This window comes from Gymnogyps californianus, chromosome 1 (assembly GCF_018139145.2).
Source record: "Gymnogyps californianus isolate 813 chromosome 1, ASM1813914v2, whole genome shotgun sequence".
Classification (NCBI taxonomy): Eukaryota; Metazoa; Chordata; class Aves; order Accipitriformes; family Cathartidae; genus Gymnogyps; species Gymnogyps californianus.
This window is the reverse complement of record NC_059471.1, coordinates 181,249,535-181,276,020: the sequence shown is the minus strand read 5'-3', so window position 1 is coordinate 181,276,020 and position 26,486 is coordinate 181,249,535. Positions and strand designations below refer to the sequence as shown.

The window sequence follows — 26,486 nt, the reverse complement described above, 5'->3', positions numbered from 1 at the left end:
TCAGTTTCTGAGGAAATATCAGCAAGTACAGCTTGCATTTAAATTTGTTCTCTCACCTCAGTGTTTCTTCCTGGTGCAAAGTAGTCACGTGTTGTCTTGCTAGACGCTGTACATAAGGTTCCCTGTGACCATAGAAAAGTTCACTAGTGGCCATTGTTAGGTAGCAGGGCAGTAAGCAGAGAACAGGCTTATAAATTAGGAATTCAGTCTTTAGAAGTATGGCACAGCTTGATCCTGTGGAAAGGTTTAACTGGAGTTCAGTAACAGAAAGATAGGAAGTTTGATAGGCAGTTTATTTTTCTTTCCCCAAAAGTGCAGCAGTGAACAGGGTCCTCTGGAAGGGCACTTTCTAAACAAACGTTCAAAACAGCAGAAGTTAAGTATGCTCACAACATGCTACAGCAAAGTATGCTCACATACATACAGAGAAATACAAACAAAATTAATTTTAACTGAATCACAATAAATGACAGCTGTTTCATTATGATGAAATATTGTATTTAGCTTGTAGAATCAGTCTTAAATTTAACTTGATTGAAAAGGTATTATACCTGCTTTGAGTGTGTGTTTGCATGTATGTGTCCCTGTTACAGCTTTATTCCTCAAAATGAAGAAGCCCAGTTTACCAGCCTTATTGCCTTATGCTGAAGCGATGATACTGAATGTTTTTTGATTTAGGATAATGTAATAAAGTTATTAACTGTATTTCTCCCTGTATAGCATCTACTTTACCAGATCAGATCATTAAAGTTCACAGCTCTGCTTTTGATAATTATGATTTAAAAAAAAAAATAAAAAAATCGCGTTTTACCTAAACCCAACTCTGTACCAGTAAGGCCCTTTCATTTAAAACTCTACTGGTAAGGCCCTTTCATTTAACACCAATGCCTTCAGTAACAAGGTACAGATAGAGCCATGGCCAAATAGCATATGAAATGGAATATCCAGGAAGACCATTTAGTTTTAAAATCACTTGGTTGGGAATTACATCTCCATAAAAGTCGAAGTTCCTTCATAGTGGTTTTTTTTAATCATCAGGGCTAAGAATTAACACTGTTCATTCAAGGCTGTAAAAATACTCAGAATTAACTGCTTCATGGAAATAGACACCAGACAAGTGACAAACTCCTGTAAAAGCAACAGCAGGCAGGCAGCTGTTGATTCCTGTTCCTCCTTCAACTACATGCTTTTGCTGAACAGTTCTTAAGTCTTTATCAAAAGTGGGAGTGAAGCAGATATTTTCCTGAACCGCTATTCTGGTTAAGTAAGGACTGACTAATTTCATTCTGAATTTCAATTCAATACAACATTTTCTACCTATGACAGATTTCAGGTATAGTGTGGTTCTCTGACAGTGAGTGTGTAAGTTATTGAGCCTAGTTACAAAATGCTTTACAGGTGTGTGCAGATAGCAAGGGTGTTAATTTGGATAAAACATCTGGTCACACATTGAATAATCTGTATCAATTCTGTCAACTTTCATATTATTATTAGGCAAAAAGTAAATCATTCAAAAGAAAATTGCCTTGTTATGGCTTAAGATCACTTTAAGAAGAGAGAGAGTTAGTTACACATCTGTGTCATAACAAAGTTTCTTTTCTATTAAGAAGCAACATCATAACCCACATTACTTGCACTGACACTTAACTCAAGTAGAAACTTGACATATGACCTAGATTCAATAGAACTGTTGAGGGTTTAATGTGCAGCAATCAATGTATTCACGCTAGCCTCCACACAGCTACCAAAATAAAGTTTAAACAAAAGAACAAGTCTAAGTTCCTAGAATTATCTGAGCAAAACACTATGTAAATGAACATTAGGTTTAGCTCAGTTTGCAAGAAAATGCTTGAGAGCATGAAAACAACTTTGGTTTTGTTTTTAAAGACAAAACAGAGTCTGAAGGATATTGATGGGCAACACTAAGGCTTGAGAAACAAAAAACAGGATAAAGCTACAGTTGCAGTGGAGGAAAAAGTCCTGAGTATTTGAACCAAGTAGTTTGAATATCCAAAAACCTCTGCATTTATACAGATGCTCCAGCTGAAAAGTTACCTTTCAAGCAATTTTTTTTCTCCAAATATTTGGTCACTCTAGAGATCTGAAACAACGAGTTAGATTTGAGACAAAAGCTCTATAAAATCTAACCTGTAGACCACCACAAAAGTTTGCAACTCTAAGCTACAGGAAGGACAACTTCTGTGCTTCAGAATTAAAAGCCAAGAAAGTTCAACTTATCTTATTGTAGCATTGCCTGTATCCAGTTTGTGGATCTGTGCACCGGGGTATGCACCTTCACAGTTTTGAAAGAGTCACACTTTGTTGCCTACTTAATGATTACTTAGTAGAAGGTTTTATGTGACAGAAGTTGAAATCATCATGCTCTCTATTTGGGTAAAAGATCTGAAATAACTAACTGAAAACTAAATAGTTGTGCCACAGTTTGTTTGACAAGGGAACAATTATCTTGCCCGATAAAACAGCTGATTTGCAAGACAAGTTCATGTGGCTTGTGGGCAAAAGATGCACAATTCAGTGTTTCTAGGTGTTTTGCCAATGAATCTATACAGAAGTCATATGCTAATGCAAGTTTGGGTGTTTTTCAAGATTTAGAAAGATACTCAAGTTTGGGTGCAAGTGATGGCTACATTTCAGATAAGCCTAATCAGAAGGTTGAAAAGACATCACCCCCCTTCCAAAGGGAAACCAAGTGATAACGTACTGCAGTCAGACATCTGACATGCAGTCCTTTGGTGTGAAGGCCACTTACTGCAGGTTCTGAGTAGTTATGTCTCAACCAAACAGCAACACTGTATGAAGCACTTAAACTGCCTAAAATGCCCTCTTAGCCTAACTTCTAGTGAGCAATGATTTATTTATTTTTAGCTAGTTTGCCTTCAAAATAATTTACCTTCAAGAATCTAATCAACATAAGATGTTAGACAATTCAAGACATTTGAAGGTTAGAGACAGATGAACTACTGTGGTGCCCTGGTTTTTTTGTATTTTTTTTTTTTAGTATTACTTCTGTTCATGTATTAAAACAGACTTGAGTTAGCTCAAAACACAGGCACACTTATTTGAATACTTGTTAGTCTCACTCTTGTTTAACTCGCTAGGAAGCCTATATTAAACCCTAAGATTTTTTTCAGTAGTACTCAGTAACCCATTCCAGCATTTCAAACTGGAGGAGGTTGAAATTACATTCTTGTTTGCAAGCTACCAAAGCTGTCCTACCAAATTCATTGGTCTCGTTTGAAGTGGTCTCGTTTAAAGAGAATATTTAGCATAAGGATTTTAATTCTGCACAAGACACTTGCTAGTCAGTTCCTACAGTTTTGACTAATGCCTTCCTACACTATTTTGGGCTAGTTTGCTATTGTCATTAACAGCTTTGAGCTTGATACAGGAAACCTATAATTAAACATAGCTTTTAAGAAAGTCTATGACACAATGTGGGTGAGCATTACTGTGCAATAGCACCTGCCTATCTAACCCGACTCAAATATGCATTTATTGATTTTTAGAACAAAATAAACTGTTCAGATTCATAGGCATAGGTTCACCTCTGTGCCTGTGATATGAAAAGGTACTTGAAAGACAAAGGTGGTAATCAACTATCTGAGCAAGACAGATTAGCTGTGTCTAATGATTCAGAGTTAGAGTTCAGCTGTAAAATATACATATTGCACAAGGCAACCAGCTAAAGACAAGGGTTTTTCTTCCAAACAGGGTTTGAATAGCCCATGAAAAGTCTTCCAGCTGCGATCAACGAGAGTTACAGAGACAGACCTGCTGCAGTCACTGGAGAAACTGGTCAGTAGGAGCTGATTGCAAGAGGCTCTGAAGTGCCTTATAGGGACTGTGCAGAAAACCTCCGAGCCCGAACACCATGATTGCTGAACATGAGCCGTGGGTCAAACCTGTACCTATAGAAAGGAACAGAGTCTGTGTGAGCTACAGTTAGCCCACAATGACCCACACTTCTAGAAATAGCTTATGTCTAGAACAGCTCTGGTACAAGGCTACATGAATAGTCACTTTCTTAACAGTATGCAGTAGGGACAATCTCTCCACATATTACAACAGATGAATTATAACGATGCGCAACTAAGGAGTTGATAGTCTCCAAAGAAATAAATACTAGCTACAACATACCGACAGCATATTGGCATGTGTAACATTAAGCATTCAGGAGATGCATTCTAACAGAAAGCTTTGCTGCCTCAAATTACAAACTTATGTAGCACAACTGTAAGGACATTTTAAATAGTGCTTAAAGGCTTCGCTCCAAATGATTACTGACTGAATTTTGAGGTAAGAAAGAAGTGCTATTTACTTACAACAGCTGACTAATACATACAGCTTAGGTCCCACAGGAAACATTCTTTGCTAACAGCATCTCCAGGAACAATCAGAGCAAGTATTTGGAAAATGCCTGCCTACAGACACCTGCAGAGCTTTTCCTTGTTTGTGGGCAAACCTGAGGTCACTCATCTCTGACTACTCAGCACAGCTGTAAGCTTCAGCTATTCTAAGTCAACAGTGGCTGACAAGATTAAAGTAGTAGTATTAATACCATCAAGTTATATTTGGTAGGTTAAATTAAAATAGAGATTAAACATTAAAAAATAGAAGCATCAAGAAAGCATCTCTATTAAACAACAATATGTATGTCAGTAATATTATATTCCATCACAAATACCCTCTATAAAAGCTTAATTTTAAAAATACATAGTTATATTTAAAAGTATTACAATAATGAGTTGAATCAGTGTTTACCCGGGATCGAAGACACCTGGTGTACGGCAAGTTGCTCCTGAACAGGACTGCAGCATCATTAATCGATAGTTCATCTTTTCTAGAATTTCTTGATCAATTGTTTTAGCAATGTTATTGATCTGGTGTGGATCTGCAGTCAAGTTATACACTTCCACAAACACCTGTAGAAGAAAGTTCCTGCACTGTATTAAGTCCTAAATGCTAATTAACATTTAATCATATTATTTGGGAAGAACACTTTATGGCAGCATATGTTATTTTCAACTACACTGCAGCATCCCCACACATAAGCTATATTTAGCCATGCGGCTAAGTGGTCAAAGACAGGACTGTGTAGGTAAAGCTAAAGTTTGCGATAGTACAGTATTGTTGGGAAAGTTTTTACTTCCACCTAAAGTACCTGCTACACCGCAGATTTTTTTCTAATACAGAAATGGAACCTGTCTCGTGACTGTAAGACCACAGCAAGAGGCCATGGCTAAGCTGGCTGTCTTTTCATTAGTGGATCTCAAAATACACAATTTCATGACCATCACACCACCATTACATGCTCATCAGGTACTTCCAGCTGTCAAACTCAGAGAGGTGTCTTGACTACGTGTACAAAATATGCTGAATACAAGTATGCTATATAACCTGAATACAAGAAAGCTTTTTTGTGCGCGCATGCTTTGAGAAGGTTTTTTGTGTGCTTTGAGAAGGTTTGTCTGGAGGATTTTAGGGCAGATTTGTTTTTTGGTACATTAAATCTCTAAACCATTCTGTGGGACAAATACTAGTCAAACATATCTCAAGAATTCAGCTGAGGTTTTGTCTGTGCTAGAGTAGGAGGCCTGATTGCAGATGATGTTGATTAAAACTGGCTGGGTTGTGTCTAACTTAGATAAAGATGCATCCAGACAGACTTTGGTTGCAAGCTTTCTTGTAAGGTTCACTGCAAGGTTTTAAAAGCCACATTGCTGCATCTTCCCAATACTGTTAGTCTTAATTTAGCTGACCCAGGTAAGCTGAGTGACCCAAAAATGCCACAGCCATACCTTCTTTCTGGAAAAAAAAAGTGACATGAAGTGTATTATCAGATCAACTTTGGAGTCTACTTTTACAGAGAAAGGTGCAACACTCATTTAACTTCATCATAAATTGTCAGAAAGTGGAAAAATGAGGGACAGGGTCTGCTAATCAGCATCTTGGTCTCCTACACAGTCTTTCTTACTATCTTGTGGGATTTACTCCCCTGGTTTAAGTTGTTCATTGTAGACTACCAGAAAATGTTTTGTGTGGTGGCATGATAACTGGGGATACTTGCTGTTTATGCATTTATTGCACATCTGCTGACAATGCAGTTTATTAGATTTGTGACCCCGTTGCCTGTCATGGTTTAACCCCAGCCAGCAGCTAAGCACCACGCAGCTGCTCCCTCACTCCCCACTGCTCCCAGTGGGATGGGGAGGAGAATCGGGGAAAAAAGGTAGAACTCGTGGGCTGAGATAAGAACGGTTTAATAACTAAAGTAAAATATAATACTAACAATAGTAATAATGAAATATAATAATAATTGTAATGAAAAGGAATAACAAAAAAATAAGAGAAAAAAAGAAAAAAAACCAGTGATGCACAATGCAATTGCTCACCACCTGCTGACAGATGCCTGAGCAGCGATCCGCCCCTCCCGGCCAACTCCCCCGTTTATATACTGGGCATGACGTTCCATGGTATGGAACACCCCTTTGGCTAGTTCAGGTCAGCTGTCCTGGCTGTGCTCCCTCCCAGCTGGCAGAGCATGGGAAACTGAAAATCCTTAACTTAGTTGTTGCTAAGTAGTGCTTATCCTAAAACATCAGTGTGTTATCAACATTATTCTCACACTAAATCCAAAACATAACACTATACCAGCTACTAAGAAGAAAATTGCCTTTATCCCAGCTGAAACCAGGACACTGCCTCAAACCCAACATGCTCTCTAGAGCAACTGTGTGCAAATGGGCACAAGTAAAGATCAGCCCTGTAACACACCAAGTTTTGTGCATACAGCGGGTGCTCCACTAGTGAGATTTGAACAATTTCTGAAGGGGGGACATTATGTTCCTTATACCCAAACAACTTACGATAAGGTTAGAGACCTTTCTCACAGTTGTAACTTAAATACTTGTTTTGCCAGGTAAACAAGTGAGCAATAGAAATGATTAGCCTGCGATCTCAGTTCTTCCCACGGAAAAGAGTTGCAGCTGAACATAAGAACAGCAGAGGTACAGCGTAACAGAAAATTTGTCTTACAGAAGACTCTGCCCCATGGAATTACGGTACGACAGAGAACTGAACCCAGCCCCAGCACAGCTCCCCATGAGGCTGTTAGGTGATACCAGAAGGGGATAATCATAGTTTAGGCTATTGTCCCTTCCTCACTCCCCTCCCGCCCCCCCTTTTTTTTTTTCTTCCCAGAACCCCACGAGAGTTTTGGTCAAACAGTCTCAGCAGTAGATAAATACTTCACTGCTTATCCTGCAAGCAATGCTAGTCTGATTTTCAGAGTACTTTATGGAAACCTTGAGAGCAGATAAGAGTGCAGACAGTCACTCGCACAGTTGTGAACAGTTGACATCTGCTAGTCAGACAGAGACTTACCTCCCGGTCATCAAATTCACAGTACTGCAGATCCCAGGAAGTTGACAGCGTCCTTACACAAGCATATGTGTTGTTATAGGCATCTTCACAGACACAGTCTGGGAAGCAGTGCTGTGAAGTCAGCAGTGAACAAAACTTCAGAGCAGCAAAAAAAAGATGAACTAGCAATCCTTTTCCTAGAGTCTATACCAGCTCAAGCCAACTGCAGTTAACTGATGAACACCAGGATCTTAGTCTAACACATGCAAGTCTCCAGTAGGGATTTTAAGCAAAAACTCAGCTCTTCTAAATTTGAGAACGTGTTGTTATTAAACTCACTGTGATTAAGTGCATTTTGTCTGGGAAGCTAATGTACATACACTGAAGAGAACAGCACAACACACACTACTAAAACCAACACCAATGGGATGCTTTACTTAAAGCAAACCTTCTTTGATTCAGGAAGTAGCTAGTGACTTAATAGTCCCAGATAAGACTTGTGTGACAAGGTCACTGGAAATTTAGAAAGAACATGATGTCGCTGCCACCCACTTTGCCAAGCCCACACCTTCCTGCATATTTCTGCAGCCCTGAGGCCCTATAGATTCCCACTGGAAGGGTGACTGTGTTCTGTACGGTCATAAGGACACATCAGTTCTGCATGGCTGGATGTCTTCCTCTGATTCTTAAATGCTGCACAGGACCTACAGAGCTAGCTCCTACTTACCAAGACACTGGGAGCTTACTTATAGAACCGAGTTAGTCCATACAGCAAACAGGTTTAATTCATCAGCTATTTTCTAATATTAACAGATCTTGTCTTGCTTACTGTGACTCCAGGTCCTAGGCCAGGACAGGTAGGATCGCTGCCATTGTATCCTTCTCCTTGGTACTCCACCAAGAAGTCTGATCTCCATGTCACTTTTTTGTCTCCTCTCTAGGACAAGAGGTTAACATGACTTAGTATCCACTGCACTGTGAAAGAGAAGAAATTCTCCATGCCTGGTATAACACTAACTCTGCCCACTGCTTACAAGGCAGTTTGAGTCGTGGTCCCTAGTTTGAGTCAGTCTTAAATTTAGCCTTAGGTTAGAATGTCTTGTGTAACTCAAAGACAAGGATCCAACTCCAAAAATATTAGTACACCTTCTTGTGAGGGTTTAAAGTACTATCTTCAATTTATAAAGAATCACGCAGTAATACCAAATAGGAGCCACACGGCCAGATACTGCTATACTACAGACAAGATCTCTTTAATGAGGCAGTTTCTCTTTGGTTTATATCAGACCACTGCAACAGATGGAAAAAGATACCCTTGGCATAAGAAAAGATAAACAGCTTTAAGAAGCAACTAAGTTTTAAGCTTTTCTGTTTGTAGTTGCATTTTAAAACAGAGGGAGAGGGAAGTTTGAAGTTAATATACAGCACCATCACAGGCATATACAGCAAAACAATAAGTTTCACAGTTTTGATTCCATCAGAGTTTAAACTAGATGCCTTTTACCTGCTTCTGTCTAAAGAACAGCTTAACGTTTGGATACAAGGTTTTAAAAGCAAAGCACTGTTTTAAATCTGGATGATCTCCTACATTTCCAAGTAAGCTGCCTTCAATTTATAGACTAAATTTAATTAAACCTAAAAGGATCAACTGCAAGCAGCTTTATTTAAATAGGCTTCTGCTCGCTTATGGGAAAGGTCAGGTTTACTTTATAAAACCACATGCATTTTTTCCAGCGTTTAGGGGGAAACACTAGCTACTGAAAATTGAGGCAAACCAAAGATTTAGGTAAGAACAGTCTGCTCTTCTCCTATGTCTATGCTGAGAAATCCTAAGGAAAAGGGGAGGGAGGATGCAAGGTGGAAACAACATATAGCCTTCAAAACAGGAATTATTACAAAGGGCAAGATTAGCCAAAGGATGACACAACTTTCTATTACAAAATGACCACAAAGTTGTACAGCTTATGAATATACATCTGCATTTAAACAAGATACCTGCTTTTTTCACTAAGCTATGAACATCCCATGTGAAAATGACATCAAGGGAAGAATCTGGGTTATGAGTCGACCTAGTCTATCAAAGGAAGTAGTATTCACTTTGAAGAATTCACTGCAAGAATTACTGGTTACTATCCCTGTCTGTCTACTTACCAACAGCGGCAATAGTGACATCCCATCCATCTGGGTCTTATTCAAGTCATACCCCGCGATATCCAGAATAGTGGGACCCAAATCAATATTTGCAACAAGCATCTGCAGGGTGAGGAAAACTTACTTCAGAAGACCAGAACCTGACAGATTTAATAATGAGACTTCTATATTTTAAGTACTTGTAATTTTAGGTACACCTAAACACTACTTAATTTCATCTTTATAGGCTAATGGACCCTGTAACATTCAAAAGCAATGGTAGGGTCTTTGGAAAGTGAGCTTCACACTTTGTTTACTTTTGTAGCCTGCAATTACTTAAATTTACTGATTCAAGCAAGAGCACACAGCTTTTTAGAATGTCTTTGCACTTTCTATGACTCCAAATATTTCATTTCATTGATACATATATATGCAGGAGGATAAATTATTACCTGAAGTTGATAACTGTGAAACAATATTAAAAGTAAATCCGTACTCTGATTTCACTTCTTTCTTACCTTGTTTGTCTGATTTGGTTTTATCCCTGGTCCTCGAACTAGCAATGGAACTTTGATATCAAACTCATACAGCTGCCGTTTGTCTATTGGCAAAGAAAACTGGCCTATACAATAGAAAAAGGAAAAAACCATAAAACAAGAAGCCATTTAACTTTAAGAGTCTTGTGTTACATAATTTCCAGCAGCCAATTTTTTAAGTCAGAAGAGGTTCTTAACCTGAACTACATGAACAAAGTGGAGGATAGGAAGAGACAGCTTCAAAGCATAAGCTGTATCTTACAAAGTTTAACAGCTTAGATATACTGCATTTTTAGTTGTACAACATGATACAGACAGGTCTTTCTTGGACAGATTTTTACTGGTTAACTCTTTCATGGCAACTCTTCCTACAGAACACAGAGACCCTTCCTCCATTTCTGTCCTAGTTTTATATATATAAGGATACAGTGGTAGAGATTAATGCTAAAAACTGCAGCCAAACAGTAAAATCCCCAAACACCCCACACTGCAACTCCAGACTGTTTTGCAACTCAAATCAGTACTTTTCATGTCTACAGTTTTCCACAGCTGCTGTTCCCATTTTCTGGAGTGGTCATGAGGGTGAAATATTATGCGATTCCTGGATCTTCTACAAATGTTCAGTAAGCAGTGAAAATTTTACCAGTGTGGAAGCCATTGTCTGATGTGTAAAAGATGTACGTGTTGTCTAATTCTCCATTCAGTTCCAGTTTCTTCACTAGTTTCTCTATCAGGTCATCTACTGACAGCAGAGTTTGCCACCTATACAGAAACAAAGTAATTCATATTAGAGTATGAAAAATTTAAAATAATTCTGACTGCACGTAGGGCATTCGTATTCTGCTTCAAGTCAACAGTGTATGCACTGTAAGTGGATTATTTTGCTTGCAAATTCTGAAAACAAACTGCATAGATTACTACACTGTATTTTTTGAGGCTGCAGTTTAAGATAGAAATAGACTGTTTGTCTTCAGTTCTTGTTGATTTTATTCTGTAGTGTCTGAGAAAGACGTCAAAATGCCGATTACTTCTTATCTGGAGACAGTCAAGACCAACTTTGAAGCAACACGGTGGCAAAGAGTCAGAGTTATCTCCTGCAAGGTCACTTGTTATTAGTTCTTTATATGTAGTTTTTAATATTAAAATACAAGACTGCCATGAATATAATTGCCTATATGGGATCCTTTCTGCTTGAAAACTACATCAGGATTTTGTATTACTCATGTAATATCGGGGTCCATTATTCCAGTGTATCTCAAGCCTCGAACAGCTACAAGTTATTCTTTCCTTTGTCATGGGGTTTGCCATTGAGAGAAGTGACTGCTTCTGATAAGTCAATAACAAGCCTCCACAGACTAGTATTATGCTGAATTAACTAGAGTTATTCAATTCTTGGATCCTGTTGTCTCCAGGCTTAATTTAAGATTTTGTTGCATAATTTTACCTTCGTTTTATAAAGCAAGAGCCTGAAAAAAACTTGGTTTCCCATCTCCAAAGTGACAAGCTAATGCCTGACAACCGCTCAAAATGGAGTTTAACACTTAAAGTTAAGCTAACGTTTGTTTCAGAGCTTTTAAAGAAAATACACCTACAGTGTAAACAAATACCCTTCCTTTCTATTAAAAAAAGAGGGAACAAGCTGTATCTTCACATTACTGCCCACATCCCCTTTTATAAAAAGGAATCAAGCACCCGCCTTGGCCAGTCAGGTATTCCCATGTAAAAAAACCACAGACTGAGAGCCAAGGTTAATACATCAGATTAGCTGGCAGATAAATCAATCGCATTTGATGTACATCATCTAAGAATCTGCAATTCAAGTGAAGTAGAAGGTAAGGCCATTTTTTTTTTTATGAAAACCTGCTGTGCACTGAGAAAGAAGCAGTAGAGACACTGAGCATGATTGGTCTTTTTTATGATAAATGATGTCAGCATTTGGGAGCAAAATATTTCTGAAGTTAATAAGAAGTTTCTTTGCAAAAAGTATACAGAAAGTCAGGTCTGCCGAGACAGATGCCACAGAACACAGGTAATTTGACATCTATTGTTGGACTTATTAAAACCCTTTTAAAAAAATACCTGTTTTTTTTTAAAAAACAATAGAAGTTCTGAGTAGAAATCTTAAGCAACAAAAAAATCCTTACCGCTTTCTATAAGCATCATCAAGAAACTGTATTGAAGAGTTAGTCATTGGAGTCTTTGCTTGTCGAATTAGCCAGTGCTTGTTCTAAAGAAAAAAAAAGACAAAAAGATTAGCGTAGGAGGGAAGTACCAGCTTTTAAACCTTTCTTAGACCAATTAAAACAGAAACATTGTTTAGAGTGAAACATCCACGATTCCTGTGAAATAGCCAGGCGATGCTATCAAACTGACCCAACTCCAGTTTTCCCTCTTGGTTCATGTAAAATCTAAGTTGCAAGAGTAGAATATATTACAGCTCCATCATGCTCAGCCCTTGGTGAGAAGAAAATAGCTGTGGATCTTTTCAAAGCAGTTCAGGGAAGCAATTTGTGAAAGGAGCTAGGGAAGGCTCTCCCAGAGATAGAAGTCTGATAGCCCAAGACAGGTCTGATGAAAAAAATCTGAAGGATTGAGCAGCATTGTACAATTGGACTTGGTCGTCAAAGTGAGGTTCTTTTGGGACCAAGATTGGTGAGCATCCTAACATAGTAGAGAGGTCAGGAGAAACTCCTGCATCAAAAGCAATTAGGACTACCTAATGTACGGACAGGTGAGGACAAAGATTTGTAATGGTGCCACTATCAGATTCTTGGTAGCCTATGAACTCAGGGCTGGAGACTACTGAGAGGAGCAGAAACATTACCATTTTATTTGGATTTTTTGACTCCAGAACAAGGGCATTTCTTTAGCTGAAGCGTTATTGATTCTCCCAGCTGCATCCCCAACTTTCAGAAACAGCCCCTCCCTTTCTCCCCTCACCCATCCCCCCCAAAGTAATGGAGATGATCTAACTCATATGAAAAGTGATACTCCCACAGCCTGAAGCACCAGTCTGAACCGGGTCAGCTGCTGTACAAATACAGGGGAAGGTCTGTTGTGAACAACCTGAAGGTTAGTATTAGTGGAGAGCAGAATAAAGGAGAAAGTCATGTCAATGCAGCTTTACAGTTTTTCATTTAGTAGGTCAGAGATGACCCACTCATCACCCTCAGCTTGAGCCTGTATTTAGTTGGTCACTCCCCTCTGTAGAGCCTCTCGTTACGCAGTTTCCCTCCTGTCACAAGTGAATGACTCTGAACGGGCTCAGGCTTTAGGGACTCACAATGAAGTGACTCATATCTCCTGCAATTATTCAGTTCCCCTGGTTTCTGTTCTTGCCGACTGAAGGAAAAATTTTTGGCATAGAGACTTAGTATCATGTCCAGTTTATTTTAATGCAGTTGTATTCTGATTTCTCTTTTTCAATAGTTGTATAACAATTCTCTGGAGAGGCACTCAGTCTATCTCAACAAGAAAACACAGCATAATCAAGACCAAACGTCTAGGACTTGCGTGTTGGTTGAGAGAGGAAAAAGTTAGGAAAAACATCACAAACCCCATCCGTAGCTCAGCAGAAGTTCTTCAGAGAACAAAGGAGCTGGCAATGTCACCTGCGCACCAGCCACCTTTCACAAGAGGTGGGCTTAGCAGAGGCCTTCCGTAAGGCACAACCATGCTGGCTAACTCAGGCAGGTAAGTCACCTAGTGCAGTAGAATCCTTCTCTTTTCTGGAGTATTTTGTTCTTCCTACCCTTCTCTGAAGTTTCAAAAACTTCACGCAGTGCCTAAACACCTTTGTGGATTTCAATAAACTTCACACTGACTCAGAGTCCTCAAATCTGCTTCCCTGTCAAGTCTCTTTCACCGGTTACATACAAAGCTGTCCACCAATTCTGCTGCCTCCCTATGTCCCATTCTTAAAGAAATTTTAGGAGATCTTGAGACAGCATACTATATCTTGCCAGCAGAATCTGAACACAGCTGTGCTCTGATTTTGCAGGAAAAACAATGCATGCAAGAGAAATACCCAACACGTATCTTAATCAGCTTCTCTCTCAGAACAGCTTAGATAAACCACTCATCTGGGCTATCAATAGTCCTGATTGGGAAACCAGACAGCCACCCATCATGTGATATAGTTCATAGCTGAGGATCCTAAGCAGAAGTTAAAGTGCGCATCACTGGCCAGAGTCTGACAACAGCTTAACTCCTATTTTTCATGCAGAGCTTCTGCCTAGATGGCTCCTTTTTAGTACCCCTTGCCCACATACTGTATAAGGAAGCTAGGCAACATTAATTTAGGAATCGAGACTGTACAGTGCAAGACTGTCTAGCAGGCATTACAACACCAATGACTTCAGGGTCTGAACCTACGCACATGTTCATTGCTATTGGAGGAATTGTGCTTGCCCTAGAAAACAGTGAAGCTGAAAGAAGAGTTAGGCTTCAAGACCACAACACTGCCAATTACAGAAATGCACACGGTTAATGATCGTAGCTATTGTGTCTAGGAAGAAGGGTAATGCTAGTCTGTTCCTATTGTGAAACCTAGTAGAACTGCTGTACCCACAGATATTAACTACCAAACATTAAGTAAGTCTGTCCTTTTGCTTTGTGTTATGTAGGCATATGCAGAGCTTTTGCTTTACATAAGGGAACTACTACGCTGTATTTTTTGGCTAGCTGCTGACTTGGCTGGTCAAGTTATTTCTGGCTATTTTAAAAGCATTCAGTTATTACAGTAATGGAGTCTAAGACAACGTTAGGGAGCCTTTTATGGAGGAAAAAAAAACCCAGTCTGATTCCCACTCCCTAGTTCAAAACTTAACAGGTTGGGCTAAAGTATTTATTACTGCCTGCAGCCCTTTTCTCCCCTTATCATTCATGTTTTTATATCACGCTGCTAAGCATATGGTCATTTTGCAAGCTACAATCCTCAGCGAAAAACAAGTTTCACCCTGTACTACATGAGTCACAGTGACCTTAGAAGAGGTATCACTGGGCTCCAGATAAGACTAAGAGATAACATTGCCTAAATGCCTAAGATTAGGAGCAAATCTTGAAGTGAATCAGTTGAACACTGAACGGTAGTGAGTACTGTATTTTAAACTAAATGAATCAAAAATACAAAGCTTCGTAAGTTAAATATCTCACCGGATTAACTGTTTGTGACTTTCACTTTCACTTATTGGCAGAGTAAGTCACAGCGGATTAGTCTGAGCTAGACCATATTTGGCCAAGTTTACTGGCAGTGGAAGGTACTGCCCTGTCACAAGGATGTCTGTGAGTTTGTAACATTAGGCTCAGCAATTCTGGTTACGTGTTTTTTCAACAAATGAAAGGCAAGTTCTCAAAGTCCTTAGCGACCCTGGACCCTGTGGTTCATGATTTCACAAAGTCCTCTGATTAGTCTGATATGCTTGTCACTTAGGGGCAGCTTTGCCACAAGCTCAAGTAATGGACCACCCATCCACACGAGCAGATGTGCGTAGGAAGACAGGGCTCTCGCTGTTCTTCACCTGAGCCTTTGCATAGCACACTACCTGTGTGTGCTCCTGAACATACTGAGAGCAATGAAAGAACATTTTAAGAGCTACAGAACAGTCCGGAAATTGGACAAGGAATTAACTTTTTTCCATTTATCAATCATAATTCCATTGTACTGCCTTATCATTTTTGCCACGACATTTTTTTATTTACAACATATTGGTATGCAAATATCTCAAAGTCACAATAAAGGTGTCTTACCCTGACAGGCTGATTAACATAACTAAACAACCAGTAGTCATGGTATTAGCCTATCCTTCTCACTGTTTAAACTTAACATGCACGTCAGGGTCATTGCCTACTGCTCTCACAAACTAGTAGAATAACCTATACAGATTCTTGCTAGTTAGCTTACCTTTCCATGTATATTAAAATTGCTGTTTCTTGGTGCACTGACATTCTGAAAACTCTTTGTATACTGTGGAGCAGCCGTCCAAGGGGAGTGCGGTGCTGGGGTTGAGATCATCATAAAGAAAGGTTCAAAATTAGATTTACACTCCAAGAAGTCCAATGACATGTTGGCCTGTGAACAGTTTTGTTGGAGAAGAAAAGTCATACCTCCAAAGGAAAACAGCAAGTATTTGAAAAATCCAAACCAGATATCCTTAACTTACTTAGAGCTTGGTAGTACTGGGAACATTTAAACTATTTCAGAAACTTATTGCTTGCTCATCTACAAGTGTCCAGAACAGCAGCTTGTGATAAAAAAATCCCAAGTGTTCATGTTAAACAAATCATTTGTCCCACACCTCTGAACAGCTTTCTACTTGAGACCTTTGCATTATTTAGACCTGGAAAGCTCATCAAAAGTTTGTGCCTGTTCCAAGTATCAACAAAATCCACCTAAACTCAGTTTTCATCAAGTAAAACTGGAGCTTTCTTTAACAGTCTGAGTCTTTCTGAGGCTCTCGGATGCCATCTCCTGCCTAACAGATCCCAGTTTAGCAGTTTCAATTGTCTTCAGAAATAGCAATAGTTCTGAAAAAATTTTTCAGCCCCACTGTCTACAGCGTATGCTTATTCTGTAGCAAGCTCCTAGTTTATAAGGGGTACCATATTTCTGCTGGTGAAGCCAGCAGCTCTAGTGAAGGACAGTGCCAAACTCCACTCACCCACGCCACTTCACGGCACTTTGATTTTCATTTCAACCTATACACAATTTCAAGTAGCAAGTTAGAAGAGGTTGAGTTCCATTTTGGCCTTCCCTTGGTCAGCCTTTGAAATTAAAGCTTCAAAAGGTATTACTCACAGATGAGTTCTTCGCTATTCAAATCTTGCAACATTTTCTTTCCTGTCTGATTAATACACCCCATTTTGGATATCCTTTTCTTTCTCTAGAAGAAACAACACACTAGGAATTCCCTCCTCTTCCTTCCTCCTAAGTTGTACCTCTAAGCAAGTAGGGCTGGACTTCAGTTATATGACAACAGAGTTAAGGGAGGATAAGAACTGTGTGAAGTTCAAAAACCTGGTTCAGAAACCAGTATGATGTAGGTAAACTCACAGAGCTAGTCAACTTAGATTTTATTAGGAGCTTAAACTGCAACATGTCAGGACTGCAGTAGACAGATCCAGATGTTGAGATTCTTAATACCAGTCTTAAGTACCCAGATGTCCCTAGTCAGGACAAGAAAGCTTGTGCATCACATCAAGCAACACAGGAACTTTGCATAAGCAATTTACTCCTGTGCACTGCCCATGAAGTGAATTCAACTCAAACACTAGCTCTGAAATCCTGAATACATATTTGGTAACTACAGGCAGAAGGTGCAATGCAACACATTGAAAATCGTAATACTTGTGGTGTGTTACCTATTGATACAGCAGTGTAAGAGGTTTATGCAGCAATGACCTGTTGGTCAAAATGCTTACGAGCTGCTGAAGGATCAAAAAAGACCAGTACAATGCCTACATGCATCATGTTCCTCATGCACCATAGCAGTCAGTATTAACCTCTCAGTGAGGCTACTGGCTAGCAAATGGGCAGTTGGAATCCCTTTCCTCTCCACAGCTTGTACACACAAACTTGTCATTTCTAAATATACCCAGAATCTTGCTCTGCTGATTAATGCCCACCCACCATCACGACAGCACAATCATGTATTTATGAACTAATACAGCCTAACAAATTATCATCCCCACCGTTCCCCAAGCCCCCAGCATGAGGCATTATCTGGTCATAAGCAGCTTCTGTAACATACGTGTTGCAAAATTTCTTACCAGTACATCTGTCAGATAATCTACACTGTAGTTTTCACCATGCCTTCGTGCTTTGCCATTTACTGAAAGAGTATAGTTGTAGTACTTTGAATTTTTCTCCTGTGAAAAAGAAGAGTCACATGCATATTTATACAAAGTAACATGTACATTGATTACTTGAAATGATCACAACGAGCTGCCAACAAGCATTTGTCAAACAGGTTATAAGCATTTGTCTTAAGGACACGGCAAGAATTCTCAGAACTGGTCTCCACAACAAAACTTATTTTAGTGCTATCTCACACTGCTTTGGCTTTGTAAGTCAGGGTTTTCCCCAGGGACCTTAGGAGGAGCAGCCTTTGTGAAAGGCAAGGATCTGATACGCAATACAGAAAAAAGGGGAAGAAAATTTGCATTAAGTTGTTAGATGTTCTTTGCCTGCTCTTTCATGACCAAAGTTAGAACAGGAGTTGGATTACAAAGCAACTGAAATTAAGTATTTTAAAAAAAGAATGGTCACATACCAAAGCATACCAAAAACTCCATCCAGGAGGGACATGACCTATTCCTCCTGCATCCTCTGCTCCATACTGAAAAAAGACAGACCATGACTCACAGTTTCAATTATGATGAATAAAAGCTAGAAATTATGTTTCATATTCATGTGCTTTATTCAACACTAGTCAGAAACCGCATTAAGCCAAATTCAATTTCAGAATGGAAAAAAACAAGCACATACGCATATAAAAACACATGTATAGCCTGTTAAAGAAACTGGGATTAAATAACTAGAAAGACAGCAACTGAAAGCTTGGCATTCACCAATAAAATTTAAATTTTATTCCCTGTTGTACTCTGCACAAGAAAATACGCAGATATCCTGGAGAACATACAGTACATCATCAGGTAATGAGAGGTGATCAAAACACACATGCAACAAGACACTCTTAGGCTTTGTGATAACAGTTCACAAGATACTAAAGAAAATTTCGCATAGATCAACACCTTCCATCATCCTCCCCCAAAAGGCAGTACGAACTTTAAGCAATGCTAGCCTCTTGTCACCTCAGTGCCAAATAATCTACAACTAGCCTTTAAGCCAGCAAGAAAAGGAAAGTAGCTGCTGAATCAGTGCCAAACTCAAAACAGAGGGTGCCTTAGAGCAACACAACGGGTTTTCTCAGGGCTGCCCTCTCCCATCTACATGGCTCGCCTAACTGCAGGGACAGGAGATGGTGCTGACTCAAGGGATGCTCAGAGGAAGCCAGACAAGTTTCCCTTCCCCTAGCTGCCTCAGTAACATCAGCAGAAACAAATTTCTACCTGGCTATGAAAATTCATGTTCTATTATTCTATTATACCACCAACATTTTCCACCAAGGGATGCAAAGAAAATAATGCTGTTAAGAACCCTGTAACTCATACAACTCCAAATAGAACTCCATCACACAACAGGAACACCTGATCTTAGAGCTGAGTTTTACATCTTACCATAAACGACTACAAACCACAGCTTAGTTAAAAACAGAAAAAAACAAAAGCGCACACACGCAAGTGATACAACAATAAAGTGTTGGGTAACCTCTGTAAAGAGCTCCGATAACCTGTTCTCCCAATGAATTTGCCTCAGTGGACGTTCAATATTTAAAATACCATATTAACTGCTAAAAAGAAAATAGTCCTCTGATTCACGGGGATATATCAGTCAGGAATATTGAGACAAACCAATTTTTTTCTTTAACGTTATTCTAACATCATGCCTGGTGTGGCACTGGCTTGATGGTGTTCTTCAATACCACATGCCAATCATCTATCCATTTCCCCTGGTCATTAATTTTTAGAGATGATGATTTTTAACACATCTGAACATACTAAAAAAGCCTTTGGATTCCATCATCCTTTCAAAATTAACTTTTAAAAATGTTCAGGCACCTACAGAACCTGATTTTAACCAAGTTAAGTTAAAGATTTGAACTTTGCATCGTATTTATCCCATCTCAGGAAAGAGAACTGTTCATCCAAGTAACACCGTTTTAAACATTTCGGGGACCCACCACCAGCTACAAATATAAAAATCACTCAATGTTTTAGAAAGGTGGACAAATGCAAATGAACTGTGTCACAGTAAAAAAATAAGCACAAAATACCTCATTCAAATACTTTCCAGCAAAGAATGTTTGATAACCACACATAGTTTTGAGCAGCGCTGGGAAGGTGTATGGTTCTTGAATCTTCTGCCATAACTTGCTGCTACAGTTTCCCTCCAGAGTGTTATTGACAACATGATGATTATGTGGATATTTTCCTGTTAAAATGCTAGCTCGACTGGGACAGCAAAGTGCACTGGGAACATACTGGAAAGACAGGATGAAGAGATACAAGATTGACGTTATAAAACAATTTTTCCTCAAAATTTACGGTTTTGAAATATCAGCTAATAGGTTGATTAAAATGTTCACCAACATTAAAGCGTACTTCTTTCTGGACACACAGAACTACATCCCAAGTATTTTCACTAGTGAAAAGCTACACATGAAACCGGTTTTAGGTTTCTGCAGCATATGCCCTTCAACCCCCCCAGATTAGATGTGGTTCTTATACAGTAGCAAGTACCCATTAAAATACTGTTTGCCAGTTGATTCACTCCATTGTTTTAGCCACGGCAATACATTAGAATATGAAAAGAGCGAAGCGGGTTTTCAGCATGCATGAAGCTGAAAGTTTTAAATAGCTTCTTCTGATGCTTCTCAGTTTGTAATAAAAATATTCAGATTACTCAGTTTCACTATACAGCTTAAGGAAGTTAGCACAAGTACTTTTAGGAAGTGAAACTTTCCCTCTCAGAGTCTGAGCATGACCTTGAGCTATATTCATTTTGAGACCTAAAAGTAGTTAGAGATTGAATTTTAAAAATCCACACACATATGTACAGACTTCATAAAACTATTACCAGTTTTGAGACCTTAGATGACCTAAGATACAAACTACACAAACGCACACACCTCAGAAGTTCAAAGAGTTGATGTAAACACTTACTGCATTTTGGAAGGTTATTCCCATCTGTGCAATGAGAGCATTAGTCTTCTTTAGGGGGGTCTGGAGAAAAGGTACCAAAAGGAAATCAGCTAAAAACATAAGGATGCTAGGTAAAGTAGGGGAGCATTCATATGACTACCTGAAAGAAGGCCCATCACCACAGTTTTTAGGCATTACCCAGGCAAGCCACTCAGACTGCCTTTTCGCTAGGGCCTCGTGTGACCGCAGCGGTTACGCAAGTCAGCCCAAGAGAGCTGAAGTACGGGAGACTTTTCAGGGACTACCTGCAGCTGCAGAGGCTGCGCTGGAGAAGCCCCAGCCTCGACCCACTTGAGCCTCGGTGGCTTCCCAGAGAAGCTTTGCTCACCCGAGGAAGCCCACCATGACGCTCCCTTAGCGGGGCAACTCGGCCTGAGGCCGCAGAGAGAGAGACCCCGTCCCCGGCTGTAGGCTGGGCCCTGGCTGCGCCGTTTGTCACCCCAGGCCCAGGCCGCCGCTCCTCAGCGGCCGGAGCGACCCTCACCTCACGCCGTGCCCTCTCCACCCTCTCCCGGTCTCCCCAGCCCGCAGCCAGGCTACGCAACCTCGGCGGGCGGGCGGCGAGCACCCCCTCGGGAAGGGCGAGGCCTCTCGCAACGCTCCCACCGGCCCCCACGCACAACCCGGCGCCTCCCGCTTCCCTCACGGACGGGCCCACGGCGGCGCGCCCCGGCCGGCCGGCCTGGCGGCGGGGTGCGCAGGAGGCCGAGGGGAGGCCGGGGGAGCCGCGGGGTTACCATGCCGCCCAGGCAGACGTCCTGGTCGTCGGTGAGGATGAGCACCACGTTGGGCCTCCGCGCCTGCCGGGCTGCCCCCGCCGGGCTCAGCACCAGCAGCGCGGCCAGCGCCAGCCCCCGGACCACCGCAGCGGGGGACATGGCGCAGCGGCGGGGACGAGCGGGCAGGCGAGCCGCCGGACGGAGGGACGAAGTCGGTGCCGCTCGACCCCGCGACGCGACGAGACTCGACGCGGCCGAGAGCGAAGCCCCGAGGAGCTGCACACGAGCCCGCCCCGCCCCCGGCATATGACCCTGGAGAGCGGCGGGGGGGCGGTGTGTCACGTGTCCCGGGCGGCCGCCGCGGCGGGGAGCGGCCCCGCCCCCTCGGCCCCGCCTGCTCCCCGCCCTCCCCGGCGCCGCCGGCTGCCCCCGCCCCCTCCGGCGTTGCCCCGCCCACTGCCCGCGCCTGGGGGAAGCCGTTGCCATGGGGGCGGGAGCGGGGGGCGGTCCCTCGGGCGGGGGTCTCGCCCTCGCCGTCCGTCGCCGCCGTTCTGCCTCATGCCGCCCCTGCTGCTGTCCGTACGAGCTGCCCGCCGCCGCGGGCACCTATGACGGCGGAGAGCACGGCGTTTCGTTCTGAGAGGGTTCTTTTTGGTTGTAAAATAACTGCGTTTTGCTACCGAATTCCTGACGTTAATCAGCCGACGCTGCAAAGCTGGCCCCATCGGTCCGGCAGCGTATGTCGGGCCTGCTGGCAGCGTGTCCATCGCCTCCGTGTGTCCCAGCCAGTTAATCCTCGGCTTGAAGGAAAATGTTTTACCAATATGGAGAAAAAACAGAAGGCAGAAACAGTCAAGGAGCACGGCGGGGGCACGGGGAGCGCTGGGCGCTTCAGACACCCACGACAACCGCAGCCCGGGAGCTGGAGCGGGCTCAGTGGCCGTGGCCGGTGGGTGCGCAGGGCTGTCCTGCTGCAGGCAGGCGGTGCGCCGAGGCAGGTCTGGGGGAGGAGGCCGCCGCAGCAGCGGCGTTACTCAGCGCGGCGCACAGGCTCCGGGCATCACACGGTGCGGTAGCGACACAGCTCCCCCAGCCAAACCGCAGGTGCAGCCAGCTCTGGTGGCCGTACAAACCCTATCATCAACGCTGATTTTCATGTTGTTTTACGGTGACTTACAGCAGCATAACTACAGTCTCACGGTTACATCACTGAAGCTATGCCCTACGTTTCCGTGCGCCCTTGTCTCGGCCTTCCTCTGAGAAGGCGCAGGGCGTTAACAGAACCAGACGGCCGCTCGGGGCTGCCCCGCGCACCAGCGAGGGAGCGGGAGCGGGACAGACGGCAGGACGGGGGTGACCTTTGTGGCAGCCGCACCGCGCCGGTGACCGGCCCCGGGGCTTACCGTGGCGAGGCGAGGCGAGGCCGCCCTCCCCGCCCCTCAGCAGGTGCAACTCCCGCCCCGCCGCCCCCCGCCGCCGGCCTCTACCACGCCGCGCGGTGCGCGGGGAGGGAGTGGAGCCGGGCGCGGCATTCCTGCCTGTGGGGGAGCGTCCCGCCGGCCTGGGCTCTCCCGCCCTCTTCCCCTGCCCGCCCCCCCCTCCCCCCCCGCATCTCTCTGTGGAACGGGCCGAGCCCGGAACTCGGCGCTACCGGGCGGCTGCGGAAGATGGAGGTGGGGGAGCCTGGCCCGGGCGGCAGGGCGGGCAGCAGCGCCGACAGCCTGGCCGAGGAGGAAGAGGAGGATGAGGACGGTCCTGGCAGCGGCCGGTCCAGCCGCACCTCGTCGCTGGTGAGCGGGCTGCTCACCGAGCTCTACAGCGCCGCTGAGGCGGCCGCCCCCTCGGGCAGCGCCCGCTCCCGCGTCCTCCGGGAGCTGCAGCAGCGGCCGAGCCAGGTCAAGTACCTGCGGCTGAAAGGTACAGCCCGCCCCGCCTGCCCTGCTCTGCTCTGCCTTGCCCTGCCCTGCGCTGCCCTGCCCGCCGCCCCGGGCTGCAGCCAGCGGGGCTGCGCCTCCCCGCTGCCACCGCTCCGCCTGGGCTGGGAGCTGCCCCTGTCGCCTCGCTTTCCTCCTCTGTGCCTGCAGGGAAGTCCCGCTTAAAGGTTATAGTCCCCTCTCTCCTGCCTCCGTGCCTACGCGCACCTACACGCGCATGTATATGTATGTGTGTATCCTCCTTCATTTGTTATAGCAGCCTTTATGCATGGCCATCTCTCCCAGAAGCTTCCCGTGCATAGTTAGGTGGTATCTCCTTCAAACCAAGGCCTCGTGTGCTGTTCCCTCCCTCCTTCGTTTTAGGTGCCGTAGGAACAAAAATGGGGTCACCTGCTACTCGAGTTTCTGTGACAGACTGCACAAGCTTTTGTAATTGAGTGCTTTTCTTCACTTACAGTAATGAATCAATGACCAGTTTTCTTTTCCTTTTCTTTCCTTTTTTTTTAAGCTAAGTCCCTTTTTTTCTTATGCTACACATACTGTGTCATAAGAGGTAGTTGGTTTTTTCAGGTCTTTTTAGTTCTAGTGGACTTAAACTAAACCTGACAATTGTAAAGCTTATTTGCAGGTAAGCATGTCTTCCACAAAAAAAAAAGGTGTAATAAAAAAATGTAAATGCAATAGTCAACTAACCAAAATCTAAATGAAACTATCAAAGAATTCTTATGAAAGCTAGGTAGCCACAACACTGCCTGTTTGTGAAAGAACGAGACTTGCAACTCCAAGTTGACCCAATGAGGCGGGCTGTACAAAGGCCTCTTGTCTCCTGATGTTAAATCATTCTTGTTTTTGACAAGGAAAAAAAGCAAGAGGTGAATAACCGTGCCTGTTTTTCAGACCTATGCAAACAGCTTTCTGCTTCCGTGTTTGGCTTCTTAATGAGACCATATGCCTTCTGATGTTACAGGATGTAGCTCAAGTTCTTTTCTGTGTCCTGTGGCAATCTGGGACTCAACAAGAAATTTGCTTGTTTGGGAATGTATTTTGTAGAATTTAAGCTCATTAATTTTGCTGCAAAGTTAATTGTTTTTACAGGGACAGCTAACTGGCATGAGTGGGAAAGAATAAAATTCAACTCAGTGCTTCTATGGTGACTATACAAGTCAGTAGGAATACAACTTAATTTTTGTGCTCTCAAAATCCATAGATGTAGTTTTAAATCACCTTGCCTGGTACCAGTGATTGGGAGTTCCAGCTGAGCAACACGTGCTGAAACAGGGTAGTGTCTATAAAATACAGAACTGTTTTACCAGTGGCTCCCCTCCCTTGCAGTCATACCTTGCTCTTCACTATCCCATGATTGATTGTCATAATTTGTCCTTTTCTTTAAGCTCTCTAGAATTACTGGAAAAGTTTTGCTGTATGAGCTGAGCTGTTTACCATCCCACTAATAGTAGCTTTTCCTGAATGCATAAATATTTTTCTCATTGGATCAGGTTACCAAAGTATGGATTTTTTTTGATCGATTTTTCTTCTAGCATCAGGGAGGCATGGTTGGATTAAAAGTGATAGGATTTGAAAACTTGGCAGCAGGGAACAGACAGCTGTTTAGATGCTGGTGGCAAGCTGTACCAGCCTATTACAGGGAAGAGCTGAAGAGGTCAGCATGTGATAGGCAAGACCCAAGCTTTCACTGGTGGGGTGTGCCTCTGAGAACAGAGCAGAGGACTCAAAAAAACCTAATGGACTTAAGACATCTCCCCAACAACTCTTTTCTCCTTGACCTGAAGATCACCACATGGGGGACAACAGGAATATTAGAAGTAAGCTGAGACATTTTGGTGAACTAAGGGGGTCTGGTGGCACTGTGACTGACCAGTGGAAATAGTTGAGGCCATGACTGAAGCCACCTAGTTTGCATCTTAGTGGAAAGAGTTTCCCACTTAGAGCTCATCCTCCAGTTGCATTCTAGCTTTGCAGGCAGCTTCTTGAACATATTCCTTTGTCTGTTACCATTTGCTCATTCCCCATGCACATTTTCCACAGGCAGCTTCTGGAAGGTACTGTATTTAAAATTTACCCCCTGGTTGCACTACTATAGGTATATTCTGGCTACATCTGTCACGATGTTTCCAATTTATAACTGTACAATTATTAAGATTCATATGCTGTGCAATAAGTTGAAGTACTTAGCCTAAAAGAAAATTAAAGACTTTGGCTCAGATCCTGAGAATATTTATAATTGGGAATTATCCCAGTCAATAGAACTTGCAGTTTATTGAAAGTTTGTATATGTAAATGTCCATGGGGCAAGTCCCTTTGCATGTCAACTACAATAAGCTGTTTGTGAATGTTTTGTCCTGTACTGAAGTTATTTTCTCTGCTTATTGGCAGATGTTGATGAATTAACAACTATAAAACGAGAACTGAATTACAGAATTTCTGTTCAATCAGCAAAGTTGCTTCGTCTTCTGAAGCAGAAAGACAGGCTTGTACATAAAGTCCAGAAGAACTGCGATATTGTCACAGCTTGTTTACAGGCGGTTTCCCAGAAACGATGTAAGTACTTTCTGTATACATTAAGTACTTTCTGTGTACATGTGTGCTAGTATAAGTAGTGTATTTCATTAATGTGGGCAGCATTTCAATTAAGCCCTTGCACTTGATTTAAAATCAAGAGGCCAGGCTATGCTATTCCTTAGATATGACTGGCTTCCAGTGATGTCAGTGGCACCTGGAAACAGGCAAAGTTCAACTAGCTCGACTAGGTATGCTGCCATAGCCTCAGCTTTGTGTATTGGTGTGGCACCGTTACTGTAGGTTGTCTGCCAGGCTTTTTCAGCTTTAATTCACAGAAAGCCCGAGTTAAATTTTTTGGTGTGAATGCTGTGTTTAACTGTGTGCCTTCATATGGTTATAAGGGAGATGGCTAGAAGTGGAAATTCTTCTCACTGGAAACTGTA

At 42.6% G+C, this 26,486-nt stretch overlaps 2 protein-coding genes across 3 annotated transcripts in view; one reads left to right on the top strand and one right to left on the bottom strand.

The window, feature by feature from the left end:
- Positions 1–275: 275 nt before the first annotated feature.
- On the bottom strand, positions 276–21,836 carry GNS (glucosamine (N-acetyl)-6-sulfatase). Its single transcript, XM_050893686.1, has 14 exons — positions 21,608–21,836; positions 20,832–20,891; positions 19,943–20,149; positions 18,320–18,385; positions 17,817–17,915; positions 15,952–16,119; positions 12,194–12,276; positions 10,693–10,811; positions 10,032–10,135; positions 9,535–9,636; positions 8,213–8,320; positions 7,405–7,515; positions 4,783–4,943; positions 276–3,929 (listed from the first exon to the last, which is right to left on the bottom strand). Exons 1-14 carry the CDS (start codon positions 21,746–21,748, stop codon positions 3,854–3,856), a joined length of 1,605 nt encoding a protein of 534 aa, XP_050749643.1. The 5' UTR covers positions 21,749–21,836; the 3' UTR covers positions 276–3,853.
- Positions 21,837–23,256: 1,420 nt separating this feature from the next.
- Positions 23,257–26,486, top strand: part of TBC1D30 (TBC1 domain family member 30) — a 57,979-nt gene continuing 54,749 nt past the window's right edge. Inside the window, exons 1-2 of one of the 2 annotated variants that reach the window (XM_050902737.1) lie at positions 23,257–23,506; positions 25,918–26,082. In XM_050902737.1, the coding sequence (XP_050758694.1) occupies positions 23,257–23,506; positions 25,918–26,082 (415 nt within the window). The remainder of the gene's footprint in view (positions 23,507–25,917; positions 26,083–26,486) is intronic. The other variant, XM_050902760.1, reaches the window with a different exon arrangement.

What these genes read in the sequence shown, in the direction of transcription:
- GNS (XM_050893686.1), bottom strand. Translation starts at nt 21,748, where the DNA reads ATGTCCCCCGCTGCGGTGGTCCGGGGGCTGGCGCTGGCCGCGCTGCTG. An exon ending in ACGTCTGCCTGGGCGGCATG is followed by an intron (nt 20,892 to 21,607) that starts GTAACCCCGCGG and finishes CCTTTTCTCCAG; the next exon opens with ACCCCCCTAAAGAAGACTAA. An exon ending in ATTATCTGACAGATGTACTG is followed by an intron (nt 16,120 to 17,816) that starts GTAAGAAATTTT and finishes AACTGTTCACAG; the next exon opens with GCCAACATGTCATTGGACTT.